Genomic DNA, 18489 nt, shown 5'->3' on the forward strand with positions numbered 1-18489 from the left:
CCTTCTCCCAGATTCCCATAAAGTTAACATCTTACACAACTGTGGTACAGTGGTCAAAACTGAGTAACCAACATTGGTACAGTCCTAGCAGCTTAACTGTAGACTTTATTCAACTTCTGTCCGTTTTCCTGCCAATGTCCTGTTTCTGTCCCAGATCCCACGCTGTGTTCAGTTGTGTCTCCACCATCTCCTCCAGGCTGTGACTGTGTACTAGTCAGTTATTTTGTGCAAATTTGGATTTGTCTGATGATGAGATTGAAGTTATGTGTTTTGGGCAAGAATTCCAAGGAAGTCACATTGTGTCGTTTCAGGGGCTTTGTGATGCCGAGTGTCTTACCACTGGGGAGGTTGGCTGGGACCCCTCGGGGAACGTGGCGTCTGCAGGACCCTTCACTCTAAATATTCCTTTGTAACTAATAAATATTTGGGGGAGAAACCTTGAGACTACATAAACACCGTTTCGCCTTAAACTTTTACCCCCTAATTTTGGTGTTCGCTGGTGGCTCTTTGCAGCGGCTGTAACCGTGTGCTCTCGCGCCGAGTTTCTCTGTCCCTCTGTCCCTGCCTCGTTTGTGAATCTGGGCATCTCCCCTTCCTGCCTTTGGGTCACCCACTGCGATCTCATCAGCTCCAGTTATTTTACTTACATTTCAGTTACCTTTTTAAGATTGAATACTCCAAATCAGACGTTCTCCTGAGCTCCAAATCCACATTTTCTCCCTCCTGGATGGATTCAGCTGACACCCTTGTCCCCAGCCCCTTCAAACTCAGCATGTGGGATGTGGGTCATTCTTTTCCATGACCCAGAATTCAGTCCTCCTCTCGTGTTCAGGGTCTTCCTCAGTGGAGTCACTCCCTAAATTAGCGTCACCGGTGACTCTGTCTTCATCCCTCAAAGCCGAGCTGTCATCAGACGCTCTTGGTTCTGCTTAAGGCATTTCTTCAATTTGCTCTGTTCTCTCCGTCACCATTACATAGCTCTCAAGTCCTCATTGTTGTTTTAATAATAATGTTACTTTTTTGACTGAGTGATAAACTTTTCTCCAGTGAGCATTGTGGGAAATTTGGAAAAACTAGAAAACATGGAAATGTTTAATAATTATCCATTGTTCTAGTTTGCTAATGCTGCCAGAATGCAAAACACCAGAGATGGATTGGCTTTTATAAAAAGGGGTTTATTTGGTTACACAGTTACAGTCTTAAGGCCATAAAGTGTCCAAGGTAACGCATCAGCAATCAGGTACCTTCACTGGAGGATGGCCAATGGTGTCCGGGAAACCTGTTAGCTGGGAAGGCACGTGGCTGGCGTCTGCTCCAAAGTTCTGGTTTCAAAATGGCTTTCTCCCAGGATGCTCCTCCCTAGGCTTCAGCTCCTCAAAAATGTCACTCTTAGTTGCACTTGGGGCATTCGTCCTCTCTCAGCTTCTCCAGAGCAAGACTCTGCTTTCAACAGCCATCTTCAGACTTTCTCTCATCTGCAGCTCCTGTGCTTTCTTCAAAGTGTCCCTCTTGGCTGTGGCAGCTTGCTCCTTCTGTCTGAGCTTATATAGTGCTCCAGTAATTTAATTCAGACCCACCCTGAATGGGTGGGCCAACACCTACATGGAAATTATCCAATGAGAGTCATCACCCACAGTTGGGTGGGGCGCATCTCCATGGAAACACTCAAAGAATTTCAATCTAATTAACACTGATAGTCTGCCCACACAAGACCCCATCAAAGATAATGGCATTTGGGGGGACATAATATATTCAAACTGACACACCTATATTCCTACACTTGACTCTTGTTATTTCTTCCTTGAATTATTGTAGTTGGTTCCTAAGCTAAAAATTCATATTTCAGTTTTCCTTTTTAAATTTGTTTTTCTTTTCTCTTCTTTGTAGTCTCTTTGTATTTGTCCTGATTTTCCTTCCCTGTTACAGCATCTCCAGATCAGGTCTTTGGGGACCAAAGTCTGCAAACCCGTTTTCCTCCCTATAAGGCCCCTGATGATCTTTTTGTGGGTGTCGTAGCTTTGCTTGGGGATGGCCTCCCGTTGGCGTGTGGAATAAGGCCCACAGGCTTTAAAGATCTCCTCTCGGGCCCCCTCCCTTGTCCCCTGCAGTGCGGCTCAGCTGGGCTCTTACCTCGTGCCGCCCCCACTCCGGGCTTTCCCTCTCGGGGTCTCAGGGTAAGAGGGGTGCCCTCCGCTGAGGGTCCCACCAGCTGCATGGGATTCCTGGCTCCCCCATATGGCCTTGGGCAGCTCCCTCCCTCCGTTCCTCCATGTGTGCCCTGGCGCCTGGGGTGTGAGCCGCAGCTCTGAGGGCCAGGGTGAGCGGTGCGGGTAAGCTAGCACAGGGTGGGAGGTGAGACCCTCCTGGAGCATCTGTGTGCTCGTCGCCCTGGGCCTGCAGGCAGACAAGGCTCCTCCTATCCGGAATTTCTTGCCTTGATCTTGCTGACCTCTCACACTCCTAGTTCCTTCATGATAAGGAATATCTGCATTTACTTAGCTGCATTTACTTCTTCAACTTCCAGTCACACTTGGGCCCCTTGATTGGCAACATCGCCCTGTCATGTGCTTGTTTATTTCACATCTAAGTCCTTGGGAGTCAGAAACCAGTGGAGTCCTGGCTGCCTAGAATGGTAGTTGCAGGGGCTCAATAAATAAGGCTGGAAGAGGAGGAAAGAAACAATTAATGGATAAATGAATGATTAGTAGCTCTCGGACATCAGTACCCAATGGAAGTGGTCATCCCCAGGCCATGTGTCCTCCTGGTCAGGCCAGTGACCTCTTAGGGCTTCTCCTGGCTGCTGTCCCTGGAGCAGTGGACACATGTCCAGACCTGCCCCGGCCACACACTCATGGTCCCTTGGCTTCCAGGGCTCCAGGCACTGATCTCTCCGACTTCCCTTCCATGGCTTCCCCTCTCTGGTCACTCTTTAAATACCGGTGTTGCCCTAGGTGCTGCTCTTTCCATCTGGGCATGGCCTCCCTGCTGTTTCCTGTAACATCGCAGCCGCACCGCCCACGTGCATCTCGCCCCAAACTCCAGACCTGTGTCTCCAGCGCCTGCTGGGAATCTCCAACTGGTTGGCTCCCAGGAACGTCAAATTCCATATGTACGGAACCAAACTGGTCTTCTTTGCTGCCTAATCCAGACCTGTTCCTCTGCTTATTTCGTCTGCTGTGGTGTAGGGGAAGTAAGGTGGACTTGTTGGTCCATGGAACCATGTTATGTCTTGAGAACGGTGCTCTAAGATTCATAGAAACCCTTAACTGTACCAGGCAGTGAAGCATATTGTTAGTTTATTTTTATCTGAGATGCTCTCCTCTTTCTTTCTTTGCCACTGGAAATCCTCCCCTCACTTCCAAGGCCAGAAATGAATTCCACTTCCTCTTCATTGACCATGGGTGGGAAGTGGGAAGAAGTGATTCTTTTTCCTTGGATTTAGGATTATTGAGCACTTACCACTTACTGCCTTTGGTAGAATCTTTTCACATGCATGTCTTGCTTCCCAAATGAATTCTAAACTCTTGGAAGACAGCCTCATGACTTCGGTTTCCTTTCATTCCCCAGAGTGGGTAATTTTGGCCTTGCTCCTAAATATTATTTGCTTTAACCCACACGCTCATGGCCCAAGAAAATGGATATGTCCGAATAGGCAGCGTTTCTGGACACAGATACCTTTTCCCGTTGCCTGAAGAAAGGCAGGTGGAGCCACTGATGCTCTGTGGGGTGGGGTGACTTCCACGTTTGGACGAAGATTTCGGGTCAGCAGGGCTGGCGATGGGGAACCCCCCTTTCACCTGTTTGATTTGCAACTTCCCCAAACGTTTCCTCTAGAAGTGGTGCTCTGGTTTCTAGGGGCTTCTGCTCTCCTAAGCTCTGGTGAGCGAGGTGTGTTTAATCAGTTATTGGAAGAGCAATTATGGGGCCCTCCCAAGCGCTGAGCCCTGGATTCAGGGGTGAGTCCTCACCTCGTACCCAAGGGAGCCTGCTTTTTCCACACCTTCCTTTCCCCCTGATCCCCTTGACTCCTCCTGTGCAGACAAAATATCGAATGTGGAGCTGCATCTGGGGTTCCCTCTGGATACTTAACTTTTATTGCCAAATTTTCCTGGGTGATGACAATTCCGTAAGTCTGCCCTTCTCTTGGGCACTTATACCAAGATCTGGGAAAAAGGGCGTGGGGACCTCCATTTGCTATGGTTAGTCTCAGAATTTTAAAAATTACTCACCTTATAAGCTGCTCAGTAGAGTAAAGGAAACCCATATATTCCACTTCTGGGGCGTTCACCCCGTGAAGCCGGACAGCCTGGAGAGACGGACAGAGGCCGTGGCCGCCAGGGTGACGCAGTGACAAGGAGGCAGGGGCTGGGGGAGGCACACGGGCGCTTCTGTTCCCGCAGGACGAAACCGTGCCAGCCAGATGGAGAGCTGCTGCATCCCCCAGTTTTGTGAGTAAAAACAGGAGCATCACATGAAAAGGTTTTTAATAAAGAAAGCTGCCGCCCACATTCTCACCGCCTTATATCAGCTGCTATTTTTATTTGTCCATTTGCATACGTTTTACATTGTATTCCTAGGGCACCTCGAATTATTTTCTATTTTTTTTTGTTTAACACATGTGAACATCATTAGGCTAGTGCATGATTTATTTGCATAACCTTTCTTTTGTTTCGTAGTGTAATAATTGCATCAAGTTCTTACACCCTACTTTGCTTACTTAACTGTTTCTCTCTATTGTTGAGCACGTAGGAGGTTGTAGCTGATCATTTGGGTTTCATGGCTACCGTCGTGTGTACTTGTGATTTCGTTATTTTTTGTTCTATTGTTTCCTTAGGAGAGATATTTAGGAATGAAGGTGTGGGTCAAAGACGTAAGCATTTTCGTGGCTCCTGATGCAGTTTACCATGATGCTTTCCAATTTATAATCTCCCTAGAGCTCAGTGGTGCCACAACCGCCACACTACATGATTTTCTTTATTTTTCTGCTGCTGTTTTAGCAGGTGTAAGAGTATATCTTAAATCTACTTTAGTTAGCGTTTCTTTGATTATTACCGTTTGAGCAATTACTATTTGATGCTCTGCGGGGGTGGGGTGACTTCCACGTTTGGAAGAAGATTTAGGGTCAGCAGGCTGGCAATGGGGAACCCCCCTTTTACCTGTTTGATTTGTGTTTTACTTATTCTTTATTTCACTTTTATCCTTTGCCTTGTATTTTAGTATCATGTATTTTTGTGAACTGTAATGAGCTCTGCACTTTACCCATTGTCATATTATGTTGTCCCAGTCTGTTGTTTCCCTTTTTATTTTATTTTCTCTACTCTTCAATTATATAACTTAAATTAAAAAAATATTGGATCTCTCAATTTTTTCTTTATGTTAATTTTTGTTTGCTTTGAATTTGAGAAGCCGACAGTTTTCCATAGGTCTGACATACACATTCAAATTTTATTTTCTGTAAGATTGTTTTTACGTGATATCATGAATGATTTTTATGGAAGAGTGACCCGTAAGTGGCTTTGGGAATCTATCTTCTTGCCTTTGATAATGTTGTCGAAGTTGTCATCTTCAACCAGTGCCTTCCAGGTAGGTTATGGAATGTTGCTGTGCATATCTGAGGTAAGCTCATAAAATGTAATAGCCAGGAGGGACTTTATGATATTTTATTCTGTAATAATATCTTTCATATAACTTAACTGAGTTCAGTTTCGGAGGTTTCACTATATACTTGAGTCTTTCCCAGATTTTTTCATAACTCACAACAGTGAAATCTATTGCTAGAGTTTTCAATGAGAAAGTTATACTACAGAAAAATAAAATATATTTCAAGTATCTTTCATTTACAATACTTTGGAATATGCCACATTTTAATACAGAGGGATCCTAGAGGTGGTACTAAACAGCTTTAGTAAGCAAAGCCTGGGGATTTGGCCAGTTTCAGACTGAAATCACGGAAGTCAGAGCTGAAACTTTCAAGTCACAACTCTTAGCCAAAGGCAGAACCCTGCAGTAAGGGGATCTGTGCAAAGTTCTAATATGGGGACTTTGACATGCCACGTCCTGCACGCCAGAGGGCTGTCCCTTATCACCACACTGCATTGCTGCAAGTTTTCCTTATTGCCTTAGAGGATTCTTTAAAAATGGGAATCCTTCTCTAATTTCATGATGGGAGCCAATGGCGAACTAGAATTAATGTTGCAGATTTTTTTATAATAAACTTTGTTAGAGTAAATTTATTCCCATACTTTGAAGACTAATGGCAAATATAAGGACTTAAAAATGCATAGGTGATTCTTTAGGAAAAAACACACACTTTCTGGTATCTTAAAATAATCTAATATGCTTCTTATTCCATCCTCCAAAGTCCTGAAAATAATATACTTAAATCTTTCAGGGAAGACATTATCATATTCTGACATTTTAATAGGCATTGGTTGGATGCAAATGTAATTTCATGCTTTATTTCTGTAACTTTTTTTTAAACAGTCGTTTTCTTTATCTCTTTGTTTAAAAGCAAATATTAGTTTTTGTTTTGCTTTTTGTTTTTGGACTTTGTAAATGTCACAATTCAGGCAGATGCTGCTTCTGCAATTCTCCGTATTTGCTGGGGAATCCTGGACACCCGTTGTCTTTCATTTCAGGTGGAGGGTCAGTCTCCACATAGATGTTTTTCACTTGAATCAACTGGAACAAAACTGACAGCACGATAAGCAGCATATTGGTTATCAACATTATTTTAGTAATTTCCAATACCACCTCTAAATAGATTGTTTTCTTTTTTATACATTTCATTGTGAAATATGTATTCAGAAAAGTGATAACTTTCAAAGTATGATTTAACAAGTTGTTATAAAGCAAATTTCAAAGACTGTTATGGATTATAGTTCCATTATTTCAGTTATTTCCTTCTAGCTGTTCTAAGACCCTAGAGACAAAAATATATAGATAGATATTTATATAAAGATTCAGTATTCATAATGCTTTGTTAAATCCTATCTTGTCAGTTGCTACCCCTCCCTCTCATTTGATCAGTGTCTCAGTCTTCAGGGTTATCTGGGCAGTGACCACCCTAACTTGTTCATGTTGAAAAGGGGTGTTGAGATTGTGGGGAAGTGGGATGCATCTGGTTCATGTTCTCGAAGAGGATGTTGCCTCTGGGATTTGGGACTTATCTGGCATAGGAACACTCTAGAGGATTTAAGTTTCTGAAAATAAACTTTTTTATAGAGTCTCAGATATGAACCTGGGTATTCTTTAGAATTTGGGGGACTACTGTTGATTTGGGCTTGGCATACTGTGGCAATTTGCAATATCTAGCTGAAGTTTGCATAACAGTAACCTCCAGGATAGTCTTTTGACTCTTATTTGAAATCTCTTAGCCACTGAAACCTTATTTGGTTACCTTTCTTTTCCCCTTTTTCGTCAAAAAGGCATTCCCACTCCCTCAATGCCAGAGTTAGGCTAATTCCTGGGAGTTGCGTCCCATGTAAGGGGGAGGGTAATGAATTTATTTGCAGAGTTGGGCTTAGAGAGAGAAAGGCCACATCTGAGCAACAAAAGAGGTTCTCTGGAGGTGACTTTTAGGCATATTATAGGTAGTCTTAACCTCCCTTTATTGCCATGTGTTTCTCTAGAGCAAGTCTCAAGATCAAGGGCTTGACTTATTAAGTAGGTTGTTCCTAATTTCATATAGCATCTATTCTGTCCAATATAAACAATGTCTCCCATTATCTTCATTTAGTTGTATAATCATCACTCTCAATTTTAAACAATTATCATAACCTCAAAACCCCAAAGCTCTTATTAACCCCGTAAAATTTAACCCCTAATATTAGTGTGGTTCTAGTAAGGTATTCCTAGTATATATAGTCCATAGTATGTAGTAAGTAGTTTTTCCCATGTACCACTCTGTTTTTTAACTCTCTGTACTGGTGTCATACCTTAGAAGTAGATCATGCAATCACTTATTTACATTTGTAGTGCTGATCTGTGGGATGCATGCCTTTAAACAACCCCTTTCAATCATGTTTGCCTTCAGTCAGGCTCTGATACTTGTAATCCCATTGTGCCGGTTTGAGTGTATTGTGTCCCCCAAATGCCATTATCTTTGTAGTCTTGTGTGGGGCAGAAGTTTTGGTGCTGGTTGGATTTGCTTGGAGTGTGCCCCACCCAGCTGTGGGAGATAATTTTGATGAGATGTTCCCATGGAGGTGTGGCCCCACCCATTCGGGGTGAGCCTTGATCGGTGGAGCTATATAAATGAGCTGACTCAAAGAGGAAAGAGAGTGCAGCTGGGAGTGATGTTTTGAAGAGAAGCAAGCTTGCTAGAAAGGAACGTCCTGGGAGAAAGCCGTTTTGAGGCCGGAGCTTTGGAGCAGACGACCACTGGCCGTTCTCCAGTGAAGGTACCCAATTGCTGAGGTGTTACCTTGGATGCTTTGTGGCCTTAAGACTGTAACTGTGTAGCGAAATAAATTCCCATTTTATAAAAGCCTATCCATCTCTGGTGTTTTGCATTCTGCAGCATTAGCAAACTAGGACACCCATTAACAAACTTTCGTCACCCCTGTCCATTCCCATACCTTTAAGTTCAACCTTGTTAACAGGTCTGTACATATTAGGTAATCATTCTCCCTTCTCTAGCTTCTGGTTTTCTCTAGGTCCCCTATATTCTACATTCTAAGACACAGATTTTACATTATTCAGGGAGTTCATATTAGAGATAACATGCAATATCTCTCCTTTTGTGTCTGATTTATTTCACTCAGCATTTTGTACTCAAGGTTCATCCATGTTGTCATATGTTTCAGTACCTCGTTCCTTCTTACTGCTACATAATATTCATTCATATGTATATACCACATTCTGTTTATCACTTATCTGTTGAAGGACACTTGGATTGTTTCCATCTCTTGGCAATTGTGAACAATGTCATTATGAACAATTGTGTGCAAATAACTGTTCGTGTTACTACTTTTAGATCTTCTGGTTATATACTGACTAATGGAATTGCCAGATTGTAGGGTAACTCAATGTTTACTTTTCTGAGGAATCGCCAAACTGTCGTCCACAGCAGCTGCACCATTATACATCCCCTCCAGCAGTAGGTAAGAGTTCCAATTTCTCCACATCCTCTCCAGCATTTGTAGTTTACTGTTTGTTTAATGGCAGCCATTCTTACAGGCATGAGATGATATCTCATTGTGTTTTTGATTTCCATTTCTCTAATAGCTAGTGAAGATGAACATTTTTTCATGTGTTTTTTAGCCATTTGTATTTCCTCTTTGGAAAAAATGTCTTTTCATACCTTTTGTCCATTTTATAGTTGGACTATTTGTACTATTGTTGAGTTGTAGGATTTCTTTATATATGCAGGATATCAGTCTCTTATCAGATACATGGTTTCTAAATATTTTTTCCCATTGAGTTGAGCCTCTTCAGCTTTTTGACAAAGTGCTTTGAGGCACAGAAGCTTTTGACTTGGAGAAGTTCCCATTTATCTATTTTATCTTTTGTTGCTTGTGCTTTGGGCGTGAGGTCTAAGAAGCTACCTCCTAATACTAGGTCTTGAAGATTTTTCCCTATATTATCTTTCAGGAAAACTCTCATGGTATTGACTTTTATATTTAGGTCTTTGATCCACTTTGAGTTAATTTTTGTATAGGGTGTGAGGTAGGGGTTCTCTTGCATTCTTTTGGACATGGATATCCAGCTCTCCCAGCCGCATTTGTTGAAGAGACTGCTCTGCCCCAGTTCAGTGAATTTGGGGGCCTTGTGAAAAATCAGTTGGCCATATATCTCAGGTTCTATTGCTGAACTCTCAATTTGATTCCACTGATCAATATGTCTCTTTTTGTGCCAGTACCATGCTGTTTTGACCACTGTGGCTTTATAGTAGGCTTTAAAATCAGGAAGTGTAAGTCCTTTGTTCTTCTTTTTTAGGATGCTTTTGGCAAGTTGAGGCCCCTTTTCCTTCCAAATATAGTAAATTGGATAACTAGCTTTTCCAAGTCTGCATAGTACATTGTTGGAATTTTGATTGTAATTGTGTTGAATCTGTAGATCAGTTTGGGTAGAATTGACATCTTAACAATGTTTAGCCTTCCTATCCATGAACATGGAATTTCTTTCCATCTAATAGGTCCTCTTTGATTTCTTTTATTAAAATTGTGTAATTTTCTGTGTAGAGGTATTTTATATTCTTGGTTAAGTTTATTCCTAGATACTTGATTCTCTTAGTTGCTATTGTGAATGGAATCTTTTTCTTGATTGCCTCTTCAGTTAACTCATTACTAGTGTATAGGAACATTACTGACTTCTGTACAGTAATCTTGTATCCCGCCGTTTTGCTGAATATGTTGTTCAGCTCAGGTAGCTTTGTTGTTGATTTTCTCAAGATTTTCCAAATATAGGATCATATCATCTGCAAATAATGGCAGTTTTATTTCTTCCTTTCTAATTTGGATGCCTTTTATTTCTTTGTCTTGCCTAATTGCCCTGCCTAGAACTTCTAGCATAATGTTGATTATTAGTGGTGACAGTGGGCATCCTTGTCTCATTCTTGATCTTAGGGGGAAAGCTTTCAGTCTCTCACTGTTGAGTACATATGCTGGCTGTGGGTTTTCATATATGCCCTGTTTCGGTTTGCTAATGCTGCCATTATGCAAAATACCAGAAATGGATTGGCTTTTATAAAGGGGGTTTATTTGGTTACAAAGTTTCATTCTTAAAGCCATAAAGGTGTCCAAGCTACAGCATCACCAATAGGGTACCTCCAGTGGAGGACGGCCAATGGCATCCGGAAAACCTCTTGTGCAGGTTTGAATGTTTTATGTCCCCCAGAAAAAGCCATATTCTTTGATGCAATCTTGTGGGGCAGACATAATAGTGGGGATTAAGTTGGAACGTTTGGATTAGGTTGTTTGCATGGAGATGTGCCCCACCCAACTGTAGATGATAACTGATGGGATATTTCCATGGAGGCATGGCCCCACCCTTTCAGGGTGGGCCTTGATCAGTGGAGCCATATAAATGAGCTGACTCAAAGAGAAGGAACTCAGTGCAGCTGTGAGTGACATTTTGAAGAGGAGCAAGCTTGCTAGAGAGGAACGTCCTGGGAGAATGCCATTTTGAAACCAGAACTTTGGAGCAGATGCCAGCCATGTGCCTTCCCCTCTAACAGAAGTTTTCTGGACGCCATTGGCCATCCTCCAGTGAAGGTACCCGATTACTGATGTGTTACCTTGGACACTTCATGGCCTTAAGACTGTAACTGGGTAGCCAAATAAACCCCCTTTTTATAAAAGCCAGTCCATCTCTGGTGTTTTGCATTCTGTAGCATTAGCAAACTAGAACACCTCTGTTAGCTCGGAAGGCATGTGGTGGCATCTGTTTGCTCTCAGGTTGCATTTCAAAATATCATTCTCCAAAATGTCAGCTTTCAACAGCCGTCTTCAAAATGTGTCTCTGAGCTGCAGCCCTGAGTTCCTTCTGTCTGAGCTTTTATAGGGCTCCAGTGATTTAATTAAGATGCACCCTGAATGGGTGGGGTAACACCTCAGTGGATATTTTTCAAGCAAAGTTCTTGCAGACATTGATTGAATCACATCTCCCTAGAAATGTGCAATCAATAGGTTCCAACCTAATCAACACTAATACATCTGCCCCTACAAGATTGCATTAAAGAATATGGCTTTTTCTGGGGGACATAATATATACACACCAGCATATGCCCTTTATCATATTGAAGAAGTTTCTTCAGTTCCAACTTTTTGAAGTGTTTTTATCAAAAAAGGGTGCTGAATTTTGTCAAATTTATCATTTGATTTTTTCCTTTCCATTTGTTAATGTGTTATATTACATTGATTTTCTTATGTTGAACCATCCTTGCATTCCTGGAATGAACCCCACTTGGTTGTGGTGTATAATTCTTTGAATGTGCCTTTGGTTTTGATCTGCAAGTATTTTGTTGAGAATTTTTGCAGGTGTATTCGTTAGAGAGATTGGCCTGTAGTTTTCCTTTCTTGTAGTATCTTTATCTGATTTTGGTAGTAGAGTGATGGTAGCTTTATAAAATGAGTTAGGTAATGTTCCTTTTTCTTCAATTTTTTGAAAGAGTTTGAGCAGGAATGGTGTCAGTTCTTTTTGGAATGTTTAGTAAAATTGCCCTGTGAAGCCATCTGGCCCTGGGCTTTTCTTTTTAGGAAGATTTTTGGTTACTGTTTGGATCTCTTTACTTGTGATTGGTTTTTTGAGGTCTTCTGTTTCTTCTCAGGTCTGTCTAGATTGTTCTTTTGTTTCCAGGAAATTGTCCATTTCCTCTAAATTGTCTAGTTTGGTGGCGTATAGTTGTTCATAGGATCCTCTTACGATTTCTTCTTAAATTTCTTCAGGATCCGTAAGTAATGACTCCCCTCTCATTTCTGATTTTGTTTATTTGGGTCTTCTCTCTTTTTTACTTTGTCAGTCTAGCTAAAGATTTGTCAATCTTTTTGCTCTCTTCAAAGAACAAACTTTGTTTTGTTCTATTATTTTTTTTTCTCCAGATCATTTATTTCTGCTTTAATCTTTATTATTTCTTTTCTTCTGCTTGGGTTAGGGTTAGTTTGGCTGGTCATTCTCTGATTTCTTTAGTTGTTCAGTTAGGTCTTTGGTTTTAGCTCTTTCTTCCTTTTTAGTGTATGCATTTAGAGCTATAAACTTCTCTCTCAGCTCTACCTTTGCTGCATCCCATAAGTTTTGATATGTTATGTTCTTGTTTTCATTTGTCTCTAGATATTTACTGATATCTCTTGCAATTTCTTCTTTGACCCACTGATTGTTTGGGAGTGTGTTGTTTAACTCCATGTATTTGTGAAAGTTCCGGTCCTTTGGTGCTTATTGATTTTCAGCTGCATTTCATTATGGTCAGAATATGTGCTTTGAATAATTTCAGTCTTTTAAAATTTATTTTGACTTGTTTTGTGCCCCAGCATGTGATCTATCCTGGAGAATGTTCCGTGAGTGATAGAGAAGAATGTATATCCTGGTAATTTGGGATAAAACAATCCATATATGTCTGTTAAGTCTAATTCACTTATCAGATTGTTTAGGTTTTCAAATTCTTTATTGGTCCTCTGTCTAGTTAGTCTATCCATAGAAGAGAGTGGTGTATTGAAGTCTCCATCTATTACTGTAGAAATGCCTATCCCCCCCCCAGTTTTCCCATCAATTTTCTCATGTATTTTGGAGCTCCTTGATAGGGTGCATAAACATTTATTATTATTTCATCTTGGTAATTTGTCCCTTTTATTAGTATATAGTGTCTGTCTCTTATGACATCTTTGCATTTAAAGTCTATTTTGTCTTGTATTAGTATAGCTACCCCTGCTTTCTTTTGGCTGTAGCTTGTGTGGAATGTTTTTTTCCATCCTTTCACTTTCAATGTCTTTTTGTCGCTGGGTCTAAGATGACTCTTGTAAACAGCATATTGCCGGTTCATATTTTTAAATCCATTTTGTCCCCGTTAGTTGGGAAGATTAATCCATTCACCTTCCAAGTTATTACTCTAAAGGCAGTTATTTAGCCAACCATCTTATCCTTTGGATTTTACTTGTCAGAGCTGTTTTCCCCCATCACTCTTTTTTCCCTTTAAGTTGCCCTTACTGATACTCTTCAGTTCTGTGCCCTTCTCCAGAACTCTCTCTGCTTTCTGTTTTTCTCAGCTGGTAGAGCTCCCTTTAGTTTTCTTGCAGGGCAGGTCTCTTGTTAACGAATTCTCTCAGCATTTGTTTGTGAAAATTTTAAACTCTCCCTCACTCTAGAAAGACAGCTTTGCTGGATAAAGAGTTCTTGGCCAGCAATGTTTCTCTTTCAGAATCTTAAATATGTCACACCACTGCCATCTCGCCTCCATGGTGCCTGCTGAGTAGTCAGTACTTAGTCGTATGTGGTTTCCCTCGTATGGTCAGTTGCTTCTCTCTTGCTGCTTTCAGAACTTTCTCCTTCTCTTCAGCATTTGACAATCTGATCAGTATATGTCTCAACATGAGTTTATTTGGATTCATTCTCTTCAGAGTTTGTTGGGATTTTTATTTGCATATTTATATCTTTTATACAGATTGGGAAGTTTTCCCCAACTATTTCCTCAAATAATCTTCCTAGCCCTTTGCTCCTCTTCTTCTTCTGAGACACCAGTGATTCTTGTATTTGTGTGCTTAATGTTGTCCATCATTTCCCTGAGATCCATTTCAATTTTTTTTTTATTTTTTTCATCATTTTTTCTTTGGTGAATTTGCATTCAATTCCTCTGTCCTCTAGTTCACTTATTCTTTCTTCTGCCTCTTCAAATCTGCTGTTGTGTTTTCTAGTGTATTTGTAATTTATTCCACAGTATCTTTCATTTCCATAAGTTCTACTCTTTTTCTATTTATTCTTTAAAATTCTTCTTTATGCTCTTCTAGTGTCTTCTTGATGTCCTTGATGTCTTTAGAACCCATTGAAGTTAGTTTGCAGATTTGTGTGTACTTCTTTGATTAATTGTTCCAAATTCTATGTCTTCTCTGGGGTTTTAATTTGTTCTTTTGGTTTGTCCATGTATTCTTGAATCTTAACATGCTCTGTGATTTTCTGTTGACTTTGTGGCATTTGCTTATCTTGATAAGGTTATTTTAGGTAATGCAGAACATTTGCATAAATTTGGCAGAACTGCAGCTTCCTGGAGTGCACTTTCCCTGTCTTCCCAGCAGATGGTGCTCTTGGGCCACCTCTTCCCCTCAAGTCCATTTTTCCCCAACTGCACCTGCTCTCCTGGCAGGGTCCAAACCAGGTGGACATCTAGTCCTTGCAGCCGTTCTCTGTGTGCACTGGGGCCTGCCGGCCCTGGTGGTGGGGTGTGTGCTGTGCAGTTCAGCAGGGAGTCCTCGAAGGGCACCCTGGGTCCAGGAACTCCCAAGACTCCATGTAGATTACTCTTGGGCTGTGGGGCTGCATATCTCACCCTCCCCGGCTCTCATCGAGCTCAGAAGTACCCTGCTTTTAGTTGGCCCTCAAGGTCCTTGCCTGCTGTGTACCCATGAGCTTTTGGGGTGTGGGAGGGGCTCCTGGTGCTTCTGTGTGACACTCTCGCTAATCCCTGCCTCTCGCCCATGCACACCACGGGCCTCCGTGGAGGAAGAGTAAATGCACCAAGCTCTCTGTGTGCAGTCAACACAGGTCCGCTGGTTCCTGGGTTCCCTCATGGGAGCTCCCAGCCGTGGGGCTGAGAAGGGTTATCTGCTCAGCTAATTACTGGGCTGGGTGTGCAGGATTGCTGAGCTGCCCCTGCCCTGCTTGGTGGTTCGGTTGCCACTGCCAGCCCTGGTAGTGGTCCCAGTTGAATAAGCTCTCCCTGTCCTTTCAGACGTAATTTCTGCACTACACATTGTAGGCGTCCTTCTCTGGCCACCCGTGCCCTGGAACCGCTGTCCTGGTCATTTTCTGCCTTTTCTCTAGTTATTCCCCTGGGGAGAAATTTGCTCTGCCTCTCCTATTCTGCCATCTTCTCGGAAGTCCAAAATTTAAGTTCTTGAACTCAGGATTATGCCTTAGTTTTCTTTGGATCTCGACTGCAAAGATTATGCATGGAGTCCCTCGGAGGTGGGCCAAGAGGGCGCTTGGTTTCCGGACAGGTTCCCTGCTTCAGCTATTTTTGTGTGCCTACTTATCCAGTGGCCTTTGGTGCTTGCACTATTAATTAAAAATACTGGACAAGGACTTAGAGAAAAGGCAATGGGCTGTGACGGATTAGTCCTAGGTCATTTTGCCTGCAATTATGAAGACTTTTCAATGTTTTTTCCTACTCAGCGGTTCTAAAGATTTCCCTTATTAACATGGAAAAAAGCCGTTATAAAATCTTTACCACTTTCAAAATGCTTTAACGTATCTTTACAAAATATGTATTTTGGACCAGTGATTTTATAATTTGTCATCCGTTGTTACCTGTGTTGCTTCCTTCTTGTGATCCACAGCTGCTTAAGTGTCTCAGTATTTTCTTTAGAAGAGTCTTTGTTAAGGAGTCATTTTTAATAAAGATTTAGCTTTAATTTAGAGTTGGTTTTTGAAGCTACACTCTTCATTCATGTTGATGACTCTCAAAACCTTTTACATATGAAGAGGTATAAGTGGGCTCCGTACTCAGTGCTCAGAACTGTGTAGAAGGGACAGAAGGAAGGCTGTGCTGTTTTGCTTGCTTTGAGAATTTTACTTGACTTCATAAAATGTTTAGCACATTCTCTTATTAAACTTATTAATAACATAACTATTTACTTTAAGAAGCTGTTTTCTGATACATTTCCCATGTTTAAATTACCTCAGTAAATATAGGTACCTCTGATTTTGAAGTTATCTACAAATATAAATCCCCAAGTATACCTTCTATTTTAAATTGAATTCCATACTTATCCAATACCTATTCAAGTATATCAGTATTTTTATCACCAATCTGAATGCCAATCTGTTGCTGACAGAACCAGATTAGACATTGAAATCTTTCTTTTCCACTGTTTCTTATAGACATTTGTAATGTCTATGCTTAATTAAAATTAAAGTTCTAGATCAAAGAGAATATTAGTTCTTCCTTAACAAAAGGCAAAACTCAACAAATAATGTAGTTAGTTGATCTGATGAAATATACAAACATCAAAGATCAAAATCAGCCTCTTTTGTCGCAGTGGTCGAGTAGCACGGATTGGTTGCTGACAAGATCACATTCGTGTTTATTTCTGGCCTTGGCCACACTAGTTTATTTGATAGCTCAGCCACCTCCTCTGATGTTCTCTGTACGTATGCTGGGGTTCGGATTCCTTCTCGTTCCCAAATCACTTTGCACTTTGAAAGACACCATCCTTCCTCATCTCAGAATCATTCCTGTAATCATAGTTTCTGTAGGCTGCATCTGCCTTCTCTCTTGGTTCAGCCACTGCAAACTTACAGAGATGCAATCCCCAGGAACGCCACAGATACCCTGAAAACATGAAATCGCAGCTGTGTGGCTGGAAGGCCTTGCCTCTGAGGTCTCGCTAAAGCCCTGGAAGGCCTGGTGGTCGTCTCCTTAATGCAGCGTCCCTCATTACGGGGGAAGAAACGGGCGGTGCACCCTCATTGACCGCTGAGCACGCTTCCCTTGTTTTAACATTCACAGCTCGTGCTGTTCCTAAGTGAACAGTGGAGAGGAGAAAAAAGAAACGTGTCTGCAGCAGCATGACTCTAAGTCTGTTTCTTCCCTCCCCAGGAGAGAGCTACGTGTGTGGCTCCATAGAGCCCTTCAAGAAGCTGGAGTACACCAAGAACGTGAACCCCAACTGGTCCGTGAACGTGAAGACCACGTCGGCCTCGCGGGCCGTGTCGTCCCTGGCCTCCGCCAAAGGGGGCCCCTCGGAGGGCAGGGAGAGCAAAGACTTCATCCGGCCCAAGCTGGTCACCATCATCCGGAGCGGCGTGAAGCCGCGGAAGGCGGTCCGCATCCTGCTGAACAAGAAGACGGCGCACTCCTTCGAGCAGGTGCTCACCGACATCACCGACGCCATCAAGCTGGACTCGGGCGTGGTGAAGCGCCTGTACACGCTGGACGGGAAGCAGGTAGGAGGCCCTGGCCGGGCTGGGACCTTGGTCTGAGCGGCACGCGGGGGCTCGGAGACGTATTTTCCCGACCTCGTTGAGGGAACTGGTTCACGTCGGCCACGAGTAAGCGTTTCTTGGCCCCAGACCCTTGTGAGGTTAGTTAGGCAGGATTAACCAGGGAAAGAAAGTCAAAGCGCCTCTCTCCCCGGGTAAATCGGGCACTCGGGAATCTCTCCTTGTTCTGTTATGAACTGCTTAGCATAATGGTGCGCGTGAGCCGTCTGTTTCCACGCTCGTCAGATAGCTTTGAACAGGATGGAGATGTGGAATTAGGCTGTGGCCGGTAGAGAAAATTGAATTCATCTTTTTGACCTACATAATGTTTTATGATTTTAAGTCTCAGTAATGTTCACTGGTGAGATTCATTTAAATTTCATTGAATGAAAGAGTTCCATCTGGGTGATACGAAAAGGGATGTTTCTAAAGGAATAAGCATCTTGTATTTAAAGTATAATCTTAGAATTAAAAGGTAAGGGGGCCTCGTTAGCTATGGTGTGGACATGAGTTGACTGGGTAGGGGGTGTTTTTGTGTCAGTTTGTGAGATGAACCTGCAGGAAGTGGGAGCTCTCGGTATCTCACGGGAACTTCTGTCAAGGCTTGGCAGAGCCTGATGGTGAGTTGGTGCTGTGTCCGGCATGGTTTGCTGTCATTCAGAGTTATCAGGGTCGTTTTAAGTAATTTCTAGTTGTACAATCTTTGCTTGAAATTTAGTATTTAATGTGGAGCTATCAAATATTTGTTATCTTGAGAGATAATTAGAATTATTTATATATTAAAAATTAAAAATTATAGTCATAAATTAAAGATATCTTAACACCTTAGTATCAGAATACTCCTACTTTATGTATTAGAAA

At 42.0% G+C, this 18489-nt stretch overlaps 1 protein-coding gene across 6 annotated transcripts in view; it reads left to right on the top strand.

Annotated features, from left to right (window-relative positions):
• DCLK1 (doublecortin like kinase 1) overlaps positions 1 to 18489 on the top strand; it is a 321432-nt gene that overhangs the window by 10715 nt on the left and 292228 nt on the right. For all 6 annotated transcript variants that reach the window (XM_037800056.1, XM_037800057.1, XM_037800058.1 and 3 more), the window contains exon 3: positions 17246 to 17592. In XM_037800056.1, the coding sequence (XP_037655984.1) occupies positions 17246 to 17592 (347 nt within the window). The remainder of the gene's footprint in view (positions 1 to 17245; positions 17593 to 18489) is intronic.

Source organism: Choloepus didactylus, chromosome 12, assembly GCF_015220235.1.
Source record: "Choloepus didactylus isolate mChoDid1 chromosome 12, mChoDid1.pri, whole genome shotgun sequence".
NCBI lineage: Eukaryota > Metazoa > Chordata > Mammalia > Pilosa > Megalonychidae > Choloepus > Choloepus didactylus.